At 45.5% G+C, this 21,371-nt stretch overlaps 1 protein-coding gene and 1 long non-coding RNA gene across 2 annotated transcripts in view; one reads left to right on the forward strand and one right to left on the reverse strand.

Moving 5' to 3' along the window:
• Window positions 1–9,996, forward strand: part of CLNK (cytokine dependent hematopoietic cell linker) — a 164,949-nt gene extending 154,953 nt beyond the window's left edge. The window contains exons 18-19 of the mRNA XM_047856125.1: window positions 1,200–1,355; window positions 9,512–9,996. Of these exons, the coding sequence (XP_047712081.1) occupies window positions 1,200–1,355; window positions 9,512–9,658 (303 nt within the window). The 3' untranslated portion in view covers window positions 9,659–9,996. The remainder of the gene's footprint in view (window positions 1–1,199; window positions 1,356–9,511) is intronic.
• Window positions 9,720–21,371, reverse strand: part of LOC125163871 (uncharacterized) — a 28,819-nt gene continuing 17,167 nt past the window's right edge. The window contains exon 3 of the long non-coding RNA XR_007151575.1: window positions 9,720–9,764. This is a non-coding gene — a long non-coding RNA (uncharacterized LOC125163871). The remainder of the gene's footprint in view (window positions 9,765–21,371) is intronic.

Consider the following 21,371-nt stretch of genomic DNA (forward strand, 5'->3'; position numbering starts at 1 on the left):
TATCTGTAATATAGTTATAGATCTATAGATATAAAACATAGTCTGCATAGAGATAACTATATGTAACAGTCATAGGCATAAATTATTATATAGATCTATCTCTATAAAAAATAGTGCTGCACCCATCTAATTAGATGTAGCCTAATAGATCATTTGTACTCATCTACGTAAGAATCTGTGCAATTACAGCTAGAGACTTTTCAGTATTTGTCATCGTATAAAAGACAGCATGTAACCACAAAACCAAGTCTTGTAGGTGTGTTTCTGTTCGGGAGAATCACTCCATTTCCCACCCATTTATGTCCAGACAGACGTTCATCCTGAGCAATTCCCCAGGATATACCTGGTCCCTGCAGTCTGCCTCTTCGCAGCCCTCAAGCCGTTTCACGCTAATGGACCTTTTTTTGGAAATTCTCCGTCTCCTCCCTTGGCTTCTGTCACACAGAAGCTTCTGAGTTTCCTCCTATCTCCCAGATATCTTCTTAATCCTTTTTTGCGTCCCCTCTTTCTTCCCTTCACCTGAGACTATGTTATCCCCTCCCTCACATACCTACTTGTGCTATCAATGACTGACGCCCCACCTCTCTTTTGGGGACCCTTGCCCTATATTGACATCTCCTGACCAGAGGCCCCACTTATTATGCTAAAAGCCTCTCCTGCTAAAGCCTGCAGTGGCTCCCACTGTCTCTACAATAACACCTGAGCATCAGGCAGAAGAGGAAAGATGCGAACATGGGCAGGAGAAGGAAGCCCTTCTGGGAGGGGAGGTGGAGGGCTACTCCCTGCAGATGGGGCAGCCTGGGAAAATGCTGAGTTCCCAAAAGCAAGACAGTGCCCTTGAGAAACAGAGGCTTGGCTGAAGCCGAGATTCAGGAAACAAAATTCCCAAGACAGGTCGGTGCATCTATCCATTGAACATCATACTAAGGTTGTAGGCATGGCATAGAGGACAGTTGGGGACGGTGGGAGATTTGGAAGAAGGGGATGTCATAATCTGACGGGTATAGTTTTCAGAAAACAAGACCCCTTGAACATATTGACATTTGATAAATACTCATTGAATTAAACTGAACCAAAGACCTGTTTGCCAGAAAGAAAGCCATTTGGGAACTTCATACGCACAAGTGTCACTCTTGCCACCACTGTTGGGGTGGGGTTCTGGCCTGCCTGACAAGAGGCCATTCTTCCTTCTGCTTCAGGATGGCACTTTCTTGGTCCGAGACTGTTCCACGAAATCCAGGGCAGAACCCTACGTTTTGGTGGTGTTTTATGGGAACAGAGTCTACAACGTGAAAATCCGTTTCCTGGAGAAGAATCAGCAGTTTGCCCTGGGGACAGGACTCAGGGGAGACGAGGTGGGTATAACCTGACAGCTTCCCTTTTCCAGACCAACGACAGCAAGGGGGTAAGTTGGGGGATGCTGGCCAAGCCATCAGTCAGTCGCATCCCCACGCCTCCTGGGATAGGAGAAAAGAGCGCCGCCCTGGAGGTGGAGACTGTAATTCCCTTCCAGCCCCTTCTACAAGCATCCCCGCCCACCTTACGCTTCAGCCCTCAGGGCCCCAGCCAATCCTGACCATTCCTGCACCCTCACAAGGCTCTGGCCCATTAAAGAAAACTCACTTTGCAGGACACATCTCAGTTCTGCCTCCCAGGAGGCCTCCTCTGAAGCCCATGTCGGTGTTAAGGCCACATTCCTTCCCCACCCCAGGGCCAAATTCCCAGCACAGACATCCTGACAACATCCGCCTGCATTAGGAACCCTTAGGTTTGTGTCTCCAAATTGAATGTGAGTTCCATCACAGTATTCAGGGCCATGTTGAGCATGCCCCACATCAGTACGGGTCTGCTGGTAGGCGGCTGGGTGAGACAGTCAATGAGGGCATTCATGACAACTGTATAAATACAGAGAAGAAAGGAGATTGATTTGGGCTGAATGTGTTTATGGTAGTCCTGGTCTATCTGAATCACCTCACATTAACCCATAACATCTCCTTGACATAACAGTTGCTCCGACCTTCGAGGTAGGGAAACTGAGGCTCAGACAATTCCGTAAATGGCTAGAGACAAACGAAGAGTAAGTGAGAGGACAGCTCTTCTTGGAAGGAAGGCGGGCAGGGAAGGGGATGGCAGAAAAGGGTAAGGTTCAAGTTCTGAGTCGCCATTGACTAAGAATGTGAGCTCAGGCCAGTGACGTAACTTCTCTGAGATTTGGTTTCTTCAAATGTAATGTTCTTTTCTTGTCTGGACTTCTCTAATTCGGTGATTCTCATGTAGCATCTCCAGACCTCAGTTGTATCTGTTGGTACGTATTACAGGCTGAATTTTGTCCCCCAGCTCTTCCGAATTCATATGTTGAAGACCTAACAGGTAGTACCTCAGAATATAACTGTATTGGGGTATTTTTTTTTTTAGTTTATTTATTTATTTTGAGAGAGAGAGAGAGAGAGAGAGAAAGCAGGGGAGGGACAGAGAGAGAGGGAGAGACAGAATCCCAAGCAGCGATATGGGGCTCGAACTCACAGACTGTGAGATCACGCCCTGAGCCGAAACCAAGCGTCAGACACAACAGACTGGAGCCACCCAGGCACCCCTGTAATTGGGTATTTAGAGCTAAGGTCTTTAAAGAGGAGATTATGGTAAAATGAGGTCATGTGGGCGGGCCCAGATCCAATATGACTGGTGTCTCCACAAGAGGAGATAAGGACACAGACACGCACGGCTGTGAAGTCACAGCGAGGAGATGGCCATCTACACACCAAGCAGAGAGAAGGAACCGATGTGCCCGCACCTCGATCTTGGCCTCTCGGCGTCCAGATCTGTGAGACGGTACATCTCTGTTGTTCAGGCGCCCCCACGCCTCTCTATCTGTGGTACTTTGTCACGGAGGACCGAGAAAACAAATACAGCGTGAAAACAAAACTTTCACACAACCGCCCATTATTCTTCGCTAGAAATCAAAACGAGGAACATTGCTGGGGCTGCCAAAACGCATCAGGCAGGCGGGTATGTGGGAATCCTGTCGGCAGCTGCGTGAGGACTCCGGCTTATGGGCGCCGGGGTGGCTCAGTCAGTTAAGTGTCCGACTTCGGCTCAGGTCACGATCTCACGGTTTGTGGGTTCGAGCCCCACGTGGGGCTGTCTATTGTCAGTGCAGAGCCCGCTTGGGGTCCTGGCTCCCTCTCTCTCTGCCCCTCCTTCACTCACATGCTGTCTCTCTCTCTCTCAAAAATAAGTAAACATTAAAAAAATAAATAAAAGACTCCAGCTTAAACCCAGCGTCTGACCCAGAGCCCTTTTTTAGGAATCACACGTGGCTGGAGAGTTGCGGTCAACACAGGCCTTTGCTGGAACCTGGGAAAGTTTTGACGGAAAGGAGAGCATGAGTGGATAGATAGATTAATACATAAATCTTCTAAATGCAGCCATAATAAGAGAGTATTATGGCAAAGCTAGAGAGAAGTAGCCAATCTTCCCTTTGGGATTAAGGATTAGTGACTTAACTGAACGTTAACACCCTCCGAGCCGGCCAGGGGTTTAGCAAGCCCACGGTAAGGGTTAGTTATTATATTTTTCACTATTAATCCCGAGTCACTGTAATAACTGGGGTACAACCCCCCTTAACTAGATGCCTGTGGTTAGTGAATATCCCGGCTCAGTTTCCCTCTGCCCTCTGTCTTCTTCCAGTTCATAGACCTGCTCACATTATTTTAAAAAGCTGTCTACGATTTTTAAATGCTCGGGACACCGCCCTGATGCGTGGGGAAATCACGCGCCCTGACGCGTGGGGCCCCTACCAGACGCTGTGTCCTTTGCTCTCTCACCTGGACCTCCAAAAACCCCTGGGAAGGACGCGTTCGTGAGCCCCTTTTACCAGACCTAAAGAGGTCACCGCTTCTTCCCCAGCATGCCACACTGGTGTGCCCGTAAAAGAGGAAACAGCGACCCAGGGATGGCATCCGAATGGCGTTTAATCAGATTGTCAGCCAGTTCACTGCCCCAGCAGGGAAGCAGTTACCATCTGTGACAGCCCAGATTAGACCGCCAGCTTCCAGGTGAGCTGTTCCAATTACGGTCACCAAGGACCCCTCAAGGATCCAAATGCCTATTTTAAGAAAACCCTTTTTGGGTTATTCTGGAATTTTCTCCTCCCATGCATTTCCCCCAAGCAAAAGCCTCCTTTTTCCTGTATTTATGTAACACTTACATATGTTTGCTGTGCACAGAAAGCAGCCAATGCCGTTAACAATTACGAAGTGGATCGATTTCATCCTCATGGCGACCCTGGGACTTAGGTGCCACCAATATTTCCATTTAACAGGCGGTGACATGAAGACAGAAATGTTGAGTAACCACCACCCCCCCCCCGCCCCCGTCACAGCAGGTACACGGCAAGGCTGGGGTTCATTTCTCATCCTGCATAACTATTCATATGGTCTCAGATAACATCGTGACCAAACGCAAACAGTCCCCAGCCTCCTTGAAAACAGCCCAGAACGTGGGTGGAAGAATAGTTAACACTTTTCTGGAAGCTTCCTGTGTGCCAGGCACTGGGTGAGAAGTGAGACTTTACACTGGTTCTTCCTGCCTGTCCTCCCAGCGAACGGGCACTGGCACAAGGCTGGGACGGTCTAGCTTGCCCTCAGCTCCCTCCTGCACCCCTCCATGCGTGGGCACCCCCGCCTGGCTGGGGGAGACTCTCCCAGCTTTACAAAAGGAAGAAAGAATTGGGCACAGTAAGGCTGTGCTGAGTGCAGGCTAGTCACTAGCTACTTCACCTGGGGTTCGAATGAAGAATGAGGGTCTTAGTCCGACTCTGGAGGAGAAAGGTAATGAGATACAGGGACTTCAGGGACAATTTTGGTTTTGCGTGGCTGTGGGGCTGTCTTGCAAACCTTAGAATTGAACCACACATCCAATGCAGCGACTCCTGTCTCCAGGGAGTTATTACATGTAAGATGAGATGATGTAAACAGAGTGCCGAACTCATAAAGGGCAGGTGCTTCGTCAGTATGGGTTTGCATCGTAAACGATTCCCCAAAGCCCCTGCATCAGGCCTGTGCGCCCGGGCAGAGGTGAGGTGCAGCTCTCCCCGGGGCATGGGGGGCTGCAGGGGATGCCTGGACGAGGCCCCAGAAAGCGAGCACAGAAGGCGAGCAAACCCACACGCGTCTGCCAAGAATAAGCCTGGGAAGGTCCATTTTACTGCAGATTAGGTATGTGCATCGTCCTGTTAGCCACGTGGCTAGAAACTCATGTCTGAATTCAGATTTCAGAAAGACCCATCGCCTTCACTCTCTGGGGCCTGTAACCAAGTACTGCAAACAAACTTGGTGGCTTAAAACAACAGAAATGTGGAGCACCTGGGTGGCTCAGGGGGTTGAGCGTCCGACTTCGGCTCAGGTCATGATCTCACTGCTCGTGGGTTTGAGCCCCACATCAGGCTCTGTGCTGCCAGCTCGGAGCCTGGAGCCTGTTTCGGATTCTGTGTCTCCCTCTCTCTCTGCCCCCTCCCCTGCTGACGCTCTGTCTCTCAAAAGTAAATAAACATCTTTAAAAAATGTACTCTCCTGCAATTCTGGTGGCCAGACACCTGAAATCAAAGTATCAGCGGGGCTTCTGGACACTGAGGGAAGGATCCTTCCTTGCCCCTGTCAGCTTCCGGTGGCTCTGGGCGATCCTTGGCTCCTTGGCTTGTGGGCCACATGGCTCTGATCTCTGCCTCCGTGGTCACACTGTCTCTTCCTCTTCTCTGAATGAATCCCCATTCTGGGGACACAGAGTCCCTGGCGGCCAGGGAGACCCTGCTAATCTGTGCCCATCTATGCATGTACCTGAGCAGGGGTGAGGCTGGAAATATTTAGCAACTGGTAGAACCCCAGCCCTGGCCAGAGAGGCACCTGCCATTAATAACCTGAGGAACTTCATCTGCTGCCAGACATGAACCCTACATCTAAGTTTAGAAATCACGTTTGTCACATCTCCGTGAAAGCTCATAGAAGGGAGCAATTTCCATCACCAGACCATTCCCTGAAGTTTGCTTATTTATTTAGAGGGGGGAGGGGCAGAGAGAGAGAAAGAGAATCCCAAGCAGGCTCTGCACTGTCAGCACTGAACCTGACTCGGGGCTCAAGGTCACAAACCATGAGAGATCATGAGTGGAAATCGAGAGTCAGCAGACGCTTAACTGACTAAGCCACCCAGGTTCCCCAACCTGATAAACTTTAAAAACTAGTAGAGACAAACAATGAGCCCATGAGCTTATGGCTTCTCGTTTCTTCCATCTGCTGTTCTGCTTCTCTTGTCTTCTCTCACTCCTATGCGTGCACCCAAACAGATTTGCTTACCTTTCTGGCAGTCAACCATTGCCTACAGCTGGTATATAGGCCAAACACAAGAGGTGTAAACAAATTTTTTTTATTTGATTTAATGTTTATTTATTTGAGAGGAGAGAGAGACAGAGACAGAGCATGAGCAGGGGAGGGGCACAGAGAAAGGGAGACACTGAATCCGAAGCAGGCTCCAGGCTCTGAGCTGTCAGCACAGAGCCTGATGTGTAAACAAGTTTTTTAAGACCTAATATTAGGATGACATTTGCTCTCCTCCTGGAAAAAAAAAATCATTTAATATAAAATTAAGAGCTTAATTATAATATTTTTTAAAAGTCTCTTTAATGTGTCAGTTGTGGGCCTATCACAAGGAGGAAATAATAAGAAATGACGCCTTGCTTGCTTCCTACCACTTATTCAAATTATGATTTCGTATACATTGGCATCCAGGCAGTAGGTTATTAAAATAATTAATATTGACTCATGATTTCAAGACCATCCTAAAGATAGCAGGAATGAGAATATTCTGGAAGCAAGCATTTTCCCTCTGAAGATGAACATCAGGGAAGAGAAATTTCTTTTGTGCCACATGGGGTTAGCCAATGTCACAGAAGACTTCCACGTGACAGGCTTGCCTTCATTACTTTTGGTCTTGCCAAATGTGAAAAAAGAGAAAACTCTGTTCTTAGTTTATAACTGGAAGTGAAACACCATAAAAAAGCCTTCCTGATGGCGTAGAAAGCATACAGTGATGGTCTATAAACCTCTCCAGTGATTTCATTGGTCTTTGTTCGTGTTCTTGGCAAACCTAGAAAGGATGAGGTCGTAGGAATGACTGACTTTATTGAGCACTCACTGTATACACTAAATTCTCTTCTAAACGCTATGTATGTGTCAACTCAATTAATCCTCACAATGGTCCTCAGAGGTACGTCCTGATGTTACCATCCCTGTCCGTAGGTAAAGAAACTGAAACAGAGAGTGTAAGAAACTTGCCTGAGGTCACACAGCTAGTGAGTGGGAGAGCCCAGTTTGGAACTCAGGCACTCGGTCCCCACAGGCCCTTCACCTACGACCTCTGTAACACAACACTTGCTTTCCCCGTGTGACCCCTGGCAAAACCACCTTACCTCAGCATCAGGTAGGAACTGGTAGCTATTGAATACCTGTTAGGGGTGGACAGGTGGGTCATCTCACTGAAACCAGATACAGTAACAGGCACAGAGGGGCCAGCCACTTACAGATTTCATCAGGACTGTTTTCAGTGTGAAAAGACAGAACACAAAGTCGGATGAGCCTGGGTGGGAACACCGGAGAACCCTGGGAACTCCATCATCAGCACAGGCAGGAACGGAGTGGATCCAGGGACTGGCCCATGTCAGGAAATCCGTCATTGCCCACCTCTTTCCCCCATTGTGACACCTCTTTACTCTTCACACCCTCCACAAGTGGCGGGAAGGATGGGACCGCCATGGCAGTTACAGGTCTCTTGTATTTCAACTCAGAACTCCCCTGAGGAAACAGCAGTTCCCTCCCAGCCACTACGTGCAGCCCCAAGGGAAGGTCCCTCTTGAGTTCCAAGCTGACCATTTTCAGAGCACATTGTCCCTAAGTGAAATTACCTACTTGCACAGGAAACTACTTTCCATCTGCCCCCACTAGAATGTAATCCCCATGAGGACCGGCACCAACGCCATCTCATTCCTGCTGGATGTCGCGAAGGCCCGCAAACATTTCTGTGCTGGGGCGCACTGGGCAGAGGGAGGAGTGTGTATGATGCTTCTAGAACAGCATCAGAGTCATCCCCACCATGGCTCCCTCCCTTCGGGCTGTGTCGTCTCTATCCTGGTCTGTTGGCATCCGGGCTCACAAGCCACTGGCAAGGTGCAGAAGGGAAGGAGCAGACTCATGTCCAGAAAAACCAGGTTCCATTCCTGGTCCTGACCCCCTAGCTGTGTGACCTCCAAGCAGGTCAGGCCACGTCTCTGAGCTGCGGTTTCCTTAGCTCTTGCATGAAGGCTGTTCCTCGTGCCCTGCTCACCTTACAGGGTTGTGGCCAAGGAGGATCGAGGGCACGCATCGTCTTAAGGTGTGCAAGGCAGACTGAGCAAGCTCTTCCCACTTGTCCTCCCGTATTCCCTTTGAGAACACACCCAAACTCAGTTCAGCAGCATCACTGTCCGTGCTCCCTTGTCCTCAACATCTGTCTTCGTTCATGCTTCTTCCTCTGCTTTTAGAATCCTTAAACCTCTTGCCCCTTTACGTAGAATCACCCAGAAGGTATAGCCCGTTTCAAGTCTACATCTTCAGCAAAGCACATCCTGATTTCCTAAGCTTAAAATAATCTTGGGCCACCTAGATGGCTCAGTCGGTTCAGAGTTGGACTCTTGATCCTGGCTCAGGTCATGATCTCGTGGTTCGTGAGTTGGAGCCCCACATTGGGCTCTGTGCTGATAGCTCTGAGTCTGCCTCAGATCCTCTGTCCCCCTCTCTCTCTGCCCCTCCTCCACTCGTGCTTGCTCTCTCCCTCTCCGAAATACATAAACTTTTAAAAAAAGAAAAAGGAAAAAGAAATAATCTCACTGTCCACAGCCCTTTACCCGTGTACCTCCAGAAACATCAACATGTGAAGGTCTGCTATCACCTCGGTGTTTCACAAGAAGCCCTGGGAAGGAAGGGACATTGGCTAACAGCTACCAGCACCCTGAGGCCAGCTCTATTCCTTCTGATTACCCCAGGACTCCATGGAACGGAGGGGTTTCCAGGAGGGAAGCTCACTGAGGCCTTCTGACCAATTTACGAAGTGAAGGTCGAGCCCTGACCCGCTCACTTTTGGTCTCCCCAAGCACCCTGCTCTCCCTTGTTAGTTTATCATTTTTATCTCCCATCCTTCCAGAGCTGGCTTTCCCCATTCTTTAAAAAAAAAACAAAAAAACAAAAAACCCACTTTATGACACACCTTCACAATTCAAAATATATATATATATTATATATTATATATATTAATATATTTTATATATCTCTATATTATATATAGATATATTATGTATATATATATATATATATATATATAAATTGAATTAACTTCTTCTCTAACTAAAATGAAGCATCTAACTCTGTGCTTTAACCCACAGTCACAAAAGATATTTACATTTTCATTAACTTTCTTTTCTGTGTTTCAGAAATTTAATTCGGTGGAAGACATGATCGAACACTACAAGTATTTTCCCATCGTACTAATTGACGGGAAAGATAAAACTGGAATCCACAGGGTGCAATGCTATCTAACACAGCCGCTCTCCTTCAGCAGATGCTTCTCGCCGTGGTAGCCTGGGCTCTGTGTTCTCTCTGGTTCAGGGGATCCGATGCCTCCACCCATTTTCCAATGAGTTCAAAAGATGACGTTCTGTGGCTTCGAGGGATCACTTTCTTGACCTCGGGGAAAAAGAAAAACCTTTTACCATGGAAACTGGAAATTCAATCTCAGTTTCGAAAGTTCAAGCCACAGAAGAAATATCTATAAGAAGCAAAAAAATAAAAACTGGCTTTTAAAAGCGTATCATCTAAAGAGAAAACTGTAAATGTGGTCCTTGTGCCTATGTCACAGATGAGAAATAAAGGTGACAAGGTTTGCTGAAATATTTGCAATTCGCACAGGACAGATCTATGTGAGACTCCCAAGTTTATGCTCTTTTTTTTTTTTTTTAAATGTTTATTTATTTTTGTTTTTTTTTTTTTTTTTATGAAATTTATTGACAAATTGGTTTCCATACAACACCCAGTGCTCATCCCAAAAGGTGCCCTCCTCAATACCCATCACCCACCCTCTCCTCCCTCCCACCCCCCATCAACCCTCAGTTTGTTCTCAGTTTTTAAGTCTCTTATGCTTTGGCTCTCTCCCATTCTAACCTCTTTTTTTTTTTTTTTTCCTTCCCCTCCCCCATGGGTTCCTGTGAAGTTTCTCAGGATCCACATAAGAGTGGAACCATATGGTATCTGTCTTTCTCTGTATGGCTTATTTCACTTAGCATCACACTCTCCAGTTCCATCCACGTTGCTACGAAAGGCCATATTTCATTTTTTCTCATTGCCACGTAATATTCCATTGTGTATATAAACCACAATTTCTTTATCCATTCATCAGTTGATGGACATTTAGGCTCTTTCCATAATTTGGCTATTGTGGAGAGTGCTGCTATGAACATTGGGGTACACGTGGCCCTATGCATCAGCGCTCCTGTATCCCTTGGATAAATTCCTAGCAGTGCTATTGCTGGGTCATAGGGTAGGTCTATTTTTAATTTTCTGAGGAACCTCCACACTGCTTTCCAGAGCGGCTGCACCAATTTGCATTCCCACCAACAGTGCAAGAGGGTTCCCGTTTCTCCACATCCTCTCCAGCATCTATAGTCTCCGGATTTGTTCATTTTGGCCACTCTGACTGGCGTGAGGTGATACCTGAGTGTGGTTTTGATTTGTATTTCCCTGATAAGGAGCGACGCTGAACATCTTTTCATGTGCCTGTTGGCCATCCGGATGTCTTCTTTAGAGAAGTGTCTATTCATGTTTTCTGCCCATTTCTTCACTGGGTTATTTGTTTTTCGGGTGTGGAGTTTGGTGAGCTCTTTATAGATTTTGGATACTAGCCCTTTGTCCGATATGTCATTTGCGAATATCTTTTCCCATTCCGTTGGTTGCCTTTTAGTTTTGTTGGTTGTTTCCTTGGCTGTGCAGAAGCTTTTTATCTTCATAAGGTCCCAGTAATTCACTTTTGCTTTTAATTCCCTTGCCTTTGGGGATGTGTCCAGTAAGAGATTGCTACGGCTGAGGTCAGAGAGGTCTTTTCCTGCTTTCTCCTCTAAGGTTTTGATGGTTTCCTGTCTCACATTTAGGTCCTTTATCCATTTTGAGTTTATTTTTGTGAATGGTGTGAGAAAGTGGTCTAGTTTCAACCTTCTGCATGTTGCTGTCCAGTTCTCCCAGCACCATTTGTTAAAGAGGCTGTCTTTTTTCCATTGGATGTTCTTTCCTGCTTTGTCAAAGATGAGTTGGCCATACGTTTGTGGGTCTAGTTCTGGGGTTTCTATTCTATTCCATTGGTCTATGTGTCTGTTTTGGTGCCAATACCATGCTGTCTTGATGATGACAGCTTTGTAGTAGAGGCTAAAGTCTGGGATTGTGATGCCTCCTGCTTTGGTCTTCTTCTTCAAAATTCCTTTGGCTATTCGGGGCCTTTTGTGGTTCCATATGAATTTTAGGATTGCTTGTTCTAGTTTCGAGAAGAATGCTGGTGCAATTTTGATTGGGATTGCATTGAATGTGTAGATAGCTTTGGGTAGTATTGACATTTTGACAATATTTATTTTTCCAATCCATGAGCAGGGAATGTCTTTCCATTTCTTTAAATCTTCTTCAATTTCCTTCATAAGCTTTCTATAATTTTCAGCATACAGATCCTTTACATCTTTGGTTAGATTTATTCCTAGGTATTTTATGCTTCTTGGTGCAGTTGTGAATGGGATCAGTTTCTTTATTTGTCTTTCTGTTGCTTCATTGTTAGTGTATAAGAATGCAACTGATTTCTGTACATTGATTTTGTATCCTGCCACTTTGCTGAATTCCTGTATCAGTTCTAGCAGACTTTTGGTGGAGTCTATCGGATTTTCCATGTATAATATCATGTCATCTGCAAAAAGCGAAAGCTTGACTTCATCTTTGCCAATTTTGATGCCTTTGATTTCCTTTTGTTGTCTGATTGCTGATGCTAGAACTTCCAGCACTATGTTAAACAGCAGCGGTGAGAGTGGGCATCCTTGTCGTGTTCCTGATCTCAGGGAAAAAGCTCTCAGTTTTTCCCCGTTGAGGATGATGTTAGCTGTGGGCTTTTCATAAATGGCTTTTATGATCTTTAAGTATGTTCCTTCTATCCCGACTTTCTCAAGGGTTTTTATTAAGAAAGGGTGCTGGATTTTGTCGAAGGCCTTTTCTGCATCGATTGACAGGATCATATGGTTCTTCTCTTTTTTTTTGTTAATGTGATGTATCACGTTGATTGATTTGCGAATGTTGAACCAGCCCTGCATCCCAGGAATGAATCCCACTTGATCATGGTGAATAATTCTTTTTATATGCCATTGAATTCGATTTGCTAGTACCTTATTGAGAATTTTTGCATCCATATTCATCAGGGATATTGGCCTGTAGTTCTCTTTTTTTACTGGGTCTCTGTCTGGTTTAGGAATCAAAGTAATACTGGCTTCATAGAATGAGTCTGGAAGTTTTCCTTCCCTTTCTATTTCTTGGAATAGCTTGAGAAGGATAGGTATTATCTCTGCTTTAAACGTCTGGTAGAACTCCCCTGGGAAGCCATCTGGTCCTGGACTCTTATTTGTTGGGAGATTTTTGATAACCGATTCAATTTCTTCGCTGGTTATGGGTCTGTTCAAGCTTTCTATTTCCTCCTGATTGAGTTTTGGAAGAGTGTGGTTGTTCAGGAATTTGTCCATTTCTTCCAGGTTGTCCAGTTTGTTGGCATATAATTTTTCATAGTATTCCCTGATAATTGTTTGTATCTCTGAGGGATTGGTTGTAATAATTCCATTTTCATTCATGATTTTATCTATTTGGGTCATCTCCCTTTTCTTTTTGAGAAGCCTGGCTAGAGGTTTGTCAATTTTGTTTATTTTTTCAAAAAACCAACTCTTGGTTTCGTTGATCTGCTCTACAGTTTTTTTAGTTTCTATATTGTTTATTTCTGCCCTGATCTTTATTATTTCTCTTCTTCTGCTGGGCTTAGGCTGCCTTTGCTGTTCTGCTTCTAGTTCCTTTAGGTGTGCTGTTAGATTTTGTATTTGGGATTTTTCTTGTTTCTTGAGATAGGCCTGGATTGCAATGTATTTTCCTCTCAGGACTGCCTTTGCTGCGTCCCAAAGCGTTTGGATTGTTGTATTTTCATTTTCATTTGTTTCCATATATTTTTTAATTTCTTCTCTAATTGCCTGGTTGACCCACTCATTCGTTAGTAGGGTGTTCTTTAACCTCCATGCTTTTGGAGGTTTTCCAGACTTTTTTCTGTGGTTGATTTCAAGCTTCATAGCATTGTGGTCTGAAAGTAAGCATGGTATAATTTCAATTCTTGTAAACTTATGAAGGGCTGTTTTGTGACCCAGTATATGATCTATCTTGGAGAATGTTCCATGTGCACTCGAGAAGAAAGTATATTCTGTTGCTTTGGGATGCAGAGTTCTAAATATATCTGTCAAGTCCATCTGATCCAATGTCTCATTCAGGGCCCTTGTTTCTTTATTGACCGTGTGTCTAGATGATCTATCCATTTCTGTAAGTGGTGTATTAAAGTCCCCTGCAATGACCACATTCTTATCAATAAGGTTGCTTATGTTTATGAGTAATTGTTTTATATATTTGGGGGCTCCGGTATTCGGTGCATAGACATTTATAATTGTTAGCTCTTCCTGATGGATAGACCCTGTAACTATTATATAATGTCCTTCTTCATCTCTTGTTACAGCCTTTAATTTAAAGTCTAGTTTGTCTGATATAAGTATGGCTACTCCAGCTTTCTTTTGGCTTCCAGTCGCATGATAAATAGTTCTCCATCCCCTCACTCTCAATCTAAAGGTGTCCTCAGGTCTAAAATGAGTCTCTTGTAGACAGCAAATAGATGGGTCTTGTTTTTTTATCCATTCTGATACCCTATGTCTTTTGGTTGGCGCATTTAATCCATTTACATTCAGTGTTATTATAGAAAGATACGGGTTTAGAGTCATTGTGATGTCTGTATGTTTTATGCTTGTAGTGATGTCTCTGGGACTTTGTCTCACAGGGTCCCCCTTAGGATCTCTTGTAGGGCTGGTTTAGTGGTGACAAATTCCTTCAGTTTTTGTTTGTTTGGGAAGACCTTTATCTCTCCTTCTATTCTAAATGACAGACTTGCTGGATAAAGGATTCTCGGCTGCATATTTTTTCTGTCTAGCACCCTGAAAATCTCGTGCCAATTCTTTCTGGCCTGCCAAGTTTCAAAAGAGAGATCAGTCACGAGTCTTATAGGTCTCCCTTTATATGTGAGGGCACGTTTACCCCTTGCTGCTTTCAGAATTTTCTCTTTATCCTTGTATTTTGCCAGTTTCACTATGATATGTCGTGCAGAAGATCGATTCAAGTTACGTCTGAAGGGAGTTCTCTGTGCCTCTTGGATTTCAATGCCTTTTTCCTTCCCCAGTTCAGGGAAGTTCTCAGCTATTATTTCTTCAAGTACCCCTTCAGCACCTTTCCCTCTCTCTTCCTCCTCTGGGATACCAATTATGCGTATATTATTTCTTTTTAGTGTATCACTTAATTCTCTAATTTTCCCCTCATACTCCTGGATTTTTTTATCTCTCTTTTTCTCAGCTTCCTCTTTTTCCATAACTTTATCTTCTAGTTCACCTATTCTCTCCTCTGCCTCTTCAAGCCGAGCTGTGGTGGTTTCCATTTTGTTATGCATTTCGTTTAAAGCGTTTTTCAGCTCCTCGTGACTGTTCCTTAGTCCCTTGATCTCTGTAGCAAGAGATTCTCTGCTGTCCTGTATACTGTTTTCAAGCCCAGCGATTAATTTTATGACTATTATTCTAAATTCACTTTCTGTTATATTATTTAAATCCTTTTTGATCAGCTCATTAGCTGTTGTTATTTCCTGGAGATTCTTCTGAGGGGAGTTCTTCCGCTTGGTCATTTTGGGTAGTCCCTGGAGTGGTGCGGACCTGCAGGGCACTTCCCCTGTGGTGTAGTGTATAACTGGAGTTGGTGGGCGGGGCCGCAGTCAGACCTGATGTCTGTCCCCAGCCCACCGCTGGGGCCACGGTCAGACTGGTGTGTGCCTTCTCTTCCCCTCTCCTAGGGGCGGGATTCACTGTGGGGTGGTGTGGCTCGTCTGGGCTACTTGCACCGTGCCAGGCTTGTGATGCTGGGGATCTGGCGTATTAGCTGGGGTGGGTAGGCAAGGTGCTCGGGGGCAGGAGGGGCAGGCTTAGCTCGCTTCTCCTTAGGTGATCCACTTCAGGAGGGGCCCTGTGGCAGCGGGAGGGAGTCAGATCCGCTGCCGGAGGTTTGGCTCCGCAGAAGCGCAGGGTGGGTGTTTGCGCGGAACGAGCAAGTTCCCTGGCAGGAACTGGTTCTCTTTGGGATTTTGGCTGGGGGATGGGCAGGGGAGATGGCGCTGGCGTGCACCTTTGTTCCCCACCAAACTGAGCTCTGTTGTCAGGGGGCTCAGCAGCTCTCCCTCCCTTTGTCCTCCAGCCTTCCCGCTTTCCGAGCAGAGCTGTTAACTTATGACCTCCCAGACGCTAAGTCGCGCTTGTTGTGGGAACACATTCCGTCAGGCCCCTCCGCTTTTGCCAGCCAGACTCGGGGGCTCTGCTTGGCCGGCGAGCCGCCCCTCCGCCCCGGCTCCCTCCCGCCAGTCCGTGGAGCGCGCACCGCCTCGCCGCCCTTCCTACCCTCTTCCGTGGGCCTCTCGTCTGCGTTTGGCTCCGGCGACTCCGTTCTGCTAATCCTCTGGCGGTTTTCTGGGTTATTTAGGCAGATGTAGATGGAATCTAAGTGATCAGCAGGACGTGCGGTGAGCCCAGCGTCCTCCTAAGCCGCCATCTTGCCGCCTCCTCTCCCAAGTTTATGCTCTTTATAGGACCTGCCCCTGCCTTTATTTCTGGAGTGGTAGGACTTGTGAATTTAGATTTTTGAGATTCCTCAGGCTAAAGATATTGGTGAACATAAGCTCTATTGTATTTGTGACCCTGGAAATTCAAGTGTCTGGACGACTGTAGTAGAAAAGGAGACTGCTTGTGAATATCACATGGAGGAAGTCAGAAATGCTCTTTCTGGAGGAAAGCAGAAATGCTCTGGTGTGAAATGGCCATGGCCCAGGCTCCAGGACTCTGTGTCGAGTGGCTTGGAGACAAATGGAATTCGCAGATTCGTAGTCAGGGAGTAAGCTGAAGTCTGAGTGAAAGTTCAAAAAAATTTCTTTTTAATTCTCATGGTGGACCTCCCTTCAAAGGAAGAGAACCGTCCTCAGATAAGTGTGACCCTGAAGGAAGATTGCACGCCTCCTGATATTGTCACCTCCTGAGGCTAAGAGGATCTTATTTGATTCCCATTTTACAATGCAGACGAGGAAAAGAGGCTCAGAATGTTTACTCATCTCACTCCGTGTAGGAAGAGAGCCCACGTTTTTATCCATTTCGCCTGGCTCCTTCCAAGCACACCTTCCCAGGTACATTCCCTGTAGAATTGAACCATCAAGTTGAAAAGCTAAATTAAGGAGAGAGAAACAATCTGAAAATACAGATTTACCCACATGAAAATGTATAAATAACTAAACTCTTTAGTGAAGAAGTTAAAAGAGAGAGCTCTGGGTGAAAAGAATACACATAATGACTTCAAATGTTTTCAAAGCCTGTACGTGAAATGTATGGAATATTTATGCGGTGGTAGCTCTAGCGCAGAAGTCAAGTCAAAAATAGAATTAGAAGGGGAGAGATAACAATGGAAACAACACAAAACCATGCTCCGGATCATCTCATCTGAAATAGCAGCCAAGGAGTGCCCTTAAAGGGGCCCCGACCATCCACCTACCAACCGGTCAAGAGAGCGTAGGCTCTCTGCTTTCCCAAGGTCAATGGGAAGTAATGCCTCTGAGTCAGGGCAGGAGCATTTGATGAAGAAGCTCCTTGTCAGTTAGGGCTCTTGATACTCAACTGAGCCTACCTTCGAGTGCGCCCGCACAGGATAGCACGTGAACCAAGAAGCAAGAGTGTCTAGCCCGGGGCTTGGCTACTTCAGGAGCAGACTGCTCAGAACTGAAGGCAGTGTGGTTATTGCTCGTGCTCAGCTGGACCTCCAGGCCGGCGTGGAAACAGGCTGTGCAGAGGCCACAGCTCTTGTGCAGGAAGAATCAGACCCTCCTTCTACAAAGCTATGGGGAGACGGTGGAGAACTCCGATTTATAGCTCAGAGCCTGGAGCCTGCTTCAGATTCTGTGTCTCCCTCTCTCTCTGCCCCTCCCCTGCTCATGCTCTGTTTGTCTCTCTCTGTCCCTCTCAAAAGTAGATAAACATTAAAACAAAAAAAGAAATTAGCCATCTTAAAATAAAAATCCCACAATGCTTATACATAGGAAAATCTATGGAAAGAAAAATACAAAATATTGGCAGGGTTGCTTTTTAGATGATTAGGGTTTGATGTTAGTTGGGTCTTCTGGAACTCAGACGCCAAGACAGGAGTTAGACGTGCAAACATTTATCAGAGGTAATGCCTGAGAAAGATAAAGGGGAAAAAGGACAGGACGAGGCAGGGAGAGCCTTCGGGCTGTGATGTGGTCTGATCTCTATGAGAAGGGAGAGGGAAGGAGGGAGACATGAGTAGGAAAGCCATCCAACCGAAACGCAGCCCTGGCAGAGTGCTGGCCAGTCCACCGGTACGATCCAGAGCAAGTAGTGCCCATAGTGGAGACAGTCCCATGTGGGGCAGAAATGGCTAGGTCCTAGTGCAACACCATGTAAGTCATTGCCAGAGGCTGCCCAGGAAAAACACAACCTTCAGCTACCATGGGAGATCCAGAAGGCGCTGCAGCAGGAGGCTGTTGGACAACTCACTGATCAGCAACTTCTTGTTTCAAGAGCGAGTCAAGTGGCTCGCCACCATGCCTGCCACAGTGACTCTGGTTCTCGGCGTTAACAGTGATAAGGACGTATTGCTTGTCATAGATTACTGAATAGTAAGGATATATAAATTTCAATTGTATTTTGTTCTTACAGCAGTTTTGTAAAGAAGGCAGGACAGGTATTCTTAACCCATCGTATAATTGAGGACACTGTATCTCCTTGGCCCAAATCTTACAGTGACATAGTTATGGCTGAACCAACGTCTTCACACACAGTGCTATTCTGTGTCTAGCTGCCTATTGGATCTGTATTCAAAGTTCCATGATTTGGGTGTGGCTGGCCCAAATTCCCAAGGAGGTTCATCTCTCTTCAACTAGTATTTCATTTGCAATTGAAAAGTGTCACTTGATTCCTAGGCTCAATAGAGGAGGGAAATCTTAGCTTTATCTGATTATAGCATCTATGCATTCAAGACATTTCTTTGACTGAATAACTATCATTCTGGATCAATTTCTATCTCGCTCATCTTTAATAATACCTCGCTGTAAGCACTTGTTTCTATAGTGCATATGCATTCATTGCTAAGCACTCTTGAGACCGTTGCGATTCTAGTGGTGAATTAAAGGGCAGAAACAGACGAGTAAGAACCCAATAAATAAGATAATCTACTTTACTGTATTTCCATTTTAATACTTATCACTGAGTGTTTGTCAGTGAGGCCAACGTTAGATATGTTGATGAAGCTTACTTGAGATGGTTTTTAAAAGTTTTGAACCAGAAGATTTTAAATTTTTCCAGTATTACTCAATGGAAAATTCCCCCACATGGGTATACGCCTGTGGGAGAGGATGTGGGGGTGTGGCTTGTGAGTGTGTTTGAGTAACTACATCAGAGCTGAAATCGGTTAAGTCTTCTGTGCTCAGGACACAGAAGAATCACATTTTACCCCATGGTGAAGTTTAGCCCATCGTCATGTGTACACACATAAACACATTTTTATAAGATGGTCTGTATTGTATCTGATTAGCATTATATTTGCGCATCCGTTTTTGTATCCTAATATTTGTCCTAGCTAAGCATATTTACTTTCTTTTGAACATTCATGATTTATAGCTGCTCTAAAATAAATGAAAGCAAACACGTAATTAAATGTCATAGTATATCTGTAACTGAGGATTAGAGAAAAGATTCAAAATATAGTTTAATTTTGTTCATTGCATGCCATGCCCTAGCAGCCTTAAAGCCCTTTTGAAGTCATAGTTAGGATAAACCTATGCCAAAATTTCTAAAACAATTTTTGACATATGAGCATTAGCCCACACTAAATCTGGGGACTAAAGATGAAAGATACCTAATCCCTGTGGGCTAAGGGTCTGGCAAGCAAGACACACACGTCATTAAAATCGTGCAACATGGGGCGCCTGGGTGGCTCAGTTGGTTGGGCGGCCGACTTCAGCTCAGGTCACAATCTCGCGGTCGGTGAGTTCAAGCCCCGCGTCGGGCTCTGGGCTGATGGCTCAGAGCCCGGAGCCTGTTTCTGATTCTGTGTCTCCCTCTCTCTCTGCCCCTTCCCCGTTCATGCTCTGTCTCTCTCTGTCTCAAAAATAAATAAAACGTAAAAAAAAAAATTAAAATGACAAAATCTAAAAAAAAAAAAAAAAAAAAAATCTTGCAACAGAGAATAATAGATTTGCTAATTCTCTCCCCTGTGCCACCACTGTATTGGTAGACACATTGCACTGGACGCATGGGGTGGGCGCAGGGAGACCTACCGAGGGGAGACGTTCAAGCAAAGAGTTGAAGGATAGCCCTAGAACCCAAGCTTTAGAGGTACAAATACTTTGTCTATTTCTGAACACTCCTCTCTTTAGGGCTCTATTCTAGGCCATGCTTTTTTTTTTTTTAATGTTTATTTATTTTTGAGAGAGAGAAACACACACACACACACACACACACACACAGTGTGAGTGGGGGAGGGGCAGAGAGAGAGCAAGACACAGAATCTGAAGCAGCCTCTGGGTCTGAGCTGTCAGCACAGAGCCCAACGCGGGGCTCGAACTCACAAGCGATGAGATCATGACCTGAGCCAAAGTCAGACGCTTAACCGACTGAGCCACCCAGGCACCCCTATTCCAGGCCATTCTTGGCAACTGTTAAACAATGACTACCTAGATAATGGGTACAAGAACACAACAGAATCAGCATCCCGGTGGGGAAAGGACAGATGATCTATTAAGTGGTTCTGGGAAAATGTGTTCACCATACAGGAAAAAAAAAAAAAATACAACTATGTACCTACTTCAAGTAATATACAAAAATAAAATCTCCATGGATCAATGGCTAAAAGTGACAAGAAAACTTTAAATCAAGTATTATATTTTCTTCTAGTAAAATTTTATGATTTGGGGATAGGAAAAGAGTTCCTAAACCACATGGGAACATGAGGCATAAAGGGAAAGATTGATAGATTCATTACACCAAAGCTTAAAAGGTTTGCAAAAAGTCAGACAGAGTCACAAGGCATTTAAACAACTCAACCGAAGTATGAGCAAAGAATATAAACAAACCATGCACATACAAAACGAAAACTCTTAGGCCTGGAAGACACCCAGACCTGCCATCCTAACTGGACAGTGATGGAAGTGACACAGATCGCGAAAGATGCCATCATGGAATGGAGCTATCTTTAAGGATAAATGATGTGAAACCTAAAGGAGCAGAGCTGGTGATGGAAACCTGGCTCCCTTGGTCCCCAACTGCATAGCTGGACGGTGACCCACACGAGGCAGATCTTAGCCAGAATGCTTAAAGAGAGGCCAGAGGCTTAAAGAGTGGGCAACCTCCATGAGAATGGCCAGTGGGCTTCCTGCCTGCACACAGACAGGGCAAAATAGGCAAATGAAAGCTAGACCATTCCTCTGTGCTCACTGAGGGGCTTGTTGAAGCCAAGGGCAGTTACGCAGGAGCCTCCCCTGGCACGCCCAGGCTTCATGGCCATCCGACAGCTACTTCCAAAACAGGAGCTGGAGAAACATTAGTTAAAATCACAATTACAGGGACGCCTGGGTGGCTCAGTCAGTCGAGCATCAGGCTGTTGATTTTGGCTCAGGTCACGATCTCACCGTTCGTGGGACCGAGCCCTGCATCAGGCTCTGTGCTGACAGCGTGGGGCCTGCTAGGGATTCTCTGTCTCTCTGTCTCTGTCTCTGTCTCTCTCTCTCTCTGACTCTCCCCCGCTTGAACTCTCTCTCTCTCTCTCTCTCAAAATTAATAAACATTTTAATAAATAAATATAAATAATTATATAGCCCTCTCCACCCATCAGATTGGTCAAAATTAAAGACTTCACATAATATCAAAAGCTGGTGATGCTCTAAAGTAA

This window comes from Prionailurus viverrinus, chromosome B1 (assembly GCF_022837055.1).
Source record: "Prionailurus viverrinus isolate Anna chromosome B1, UM_Priviv_1.0, whole genome shotgun sequence".
NCBI lineage: Eukaryota > Metazoa > Chordata > Mammalia > Carnivora > Felidae > Prionailurus > Prionailurus viverrinus.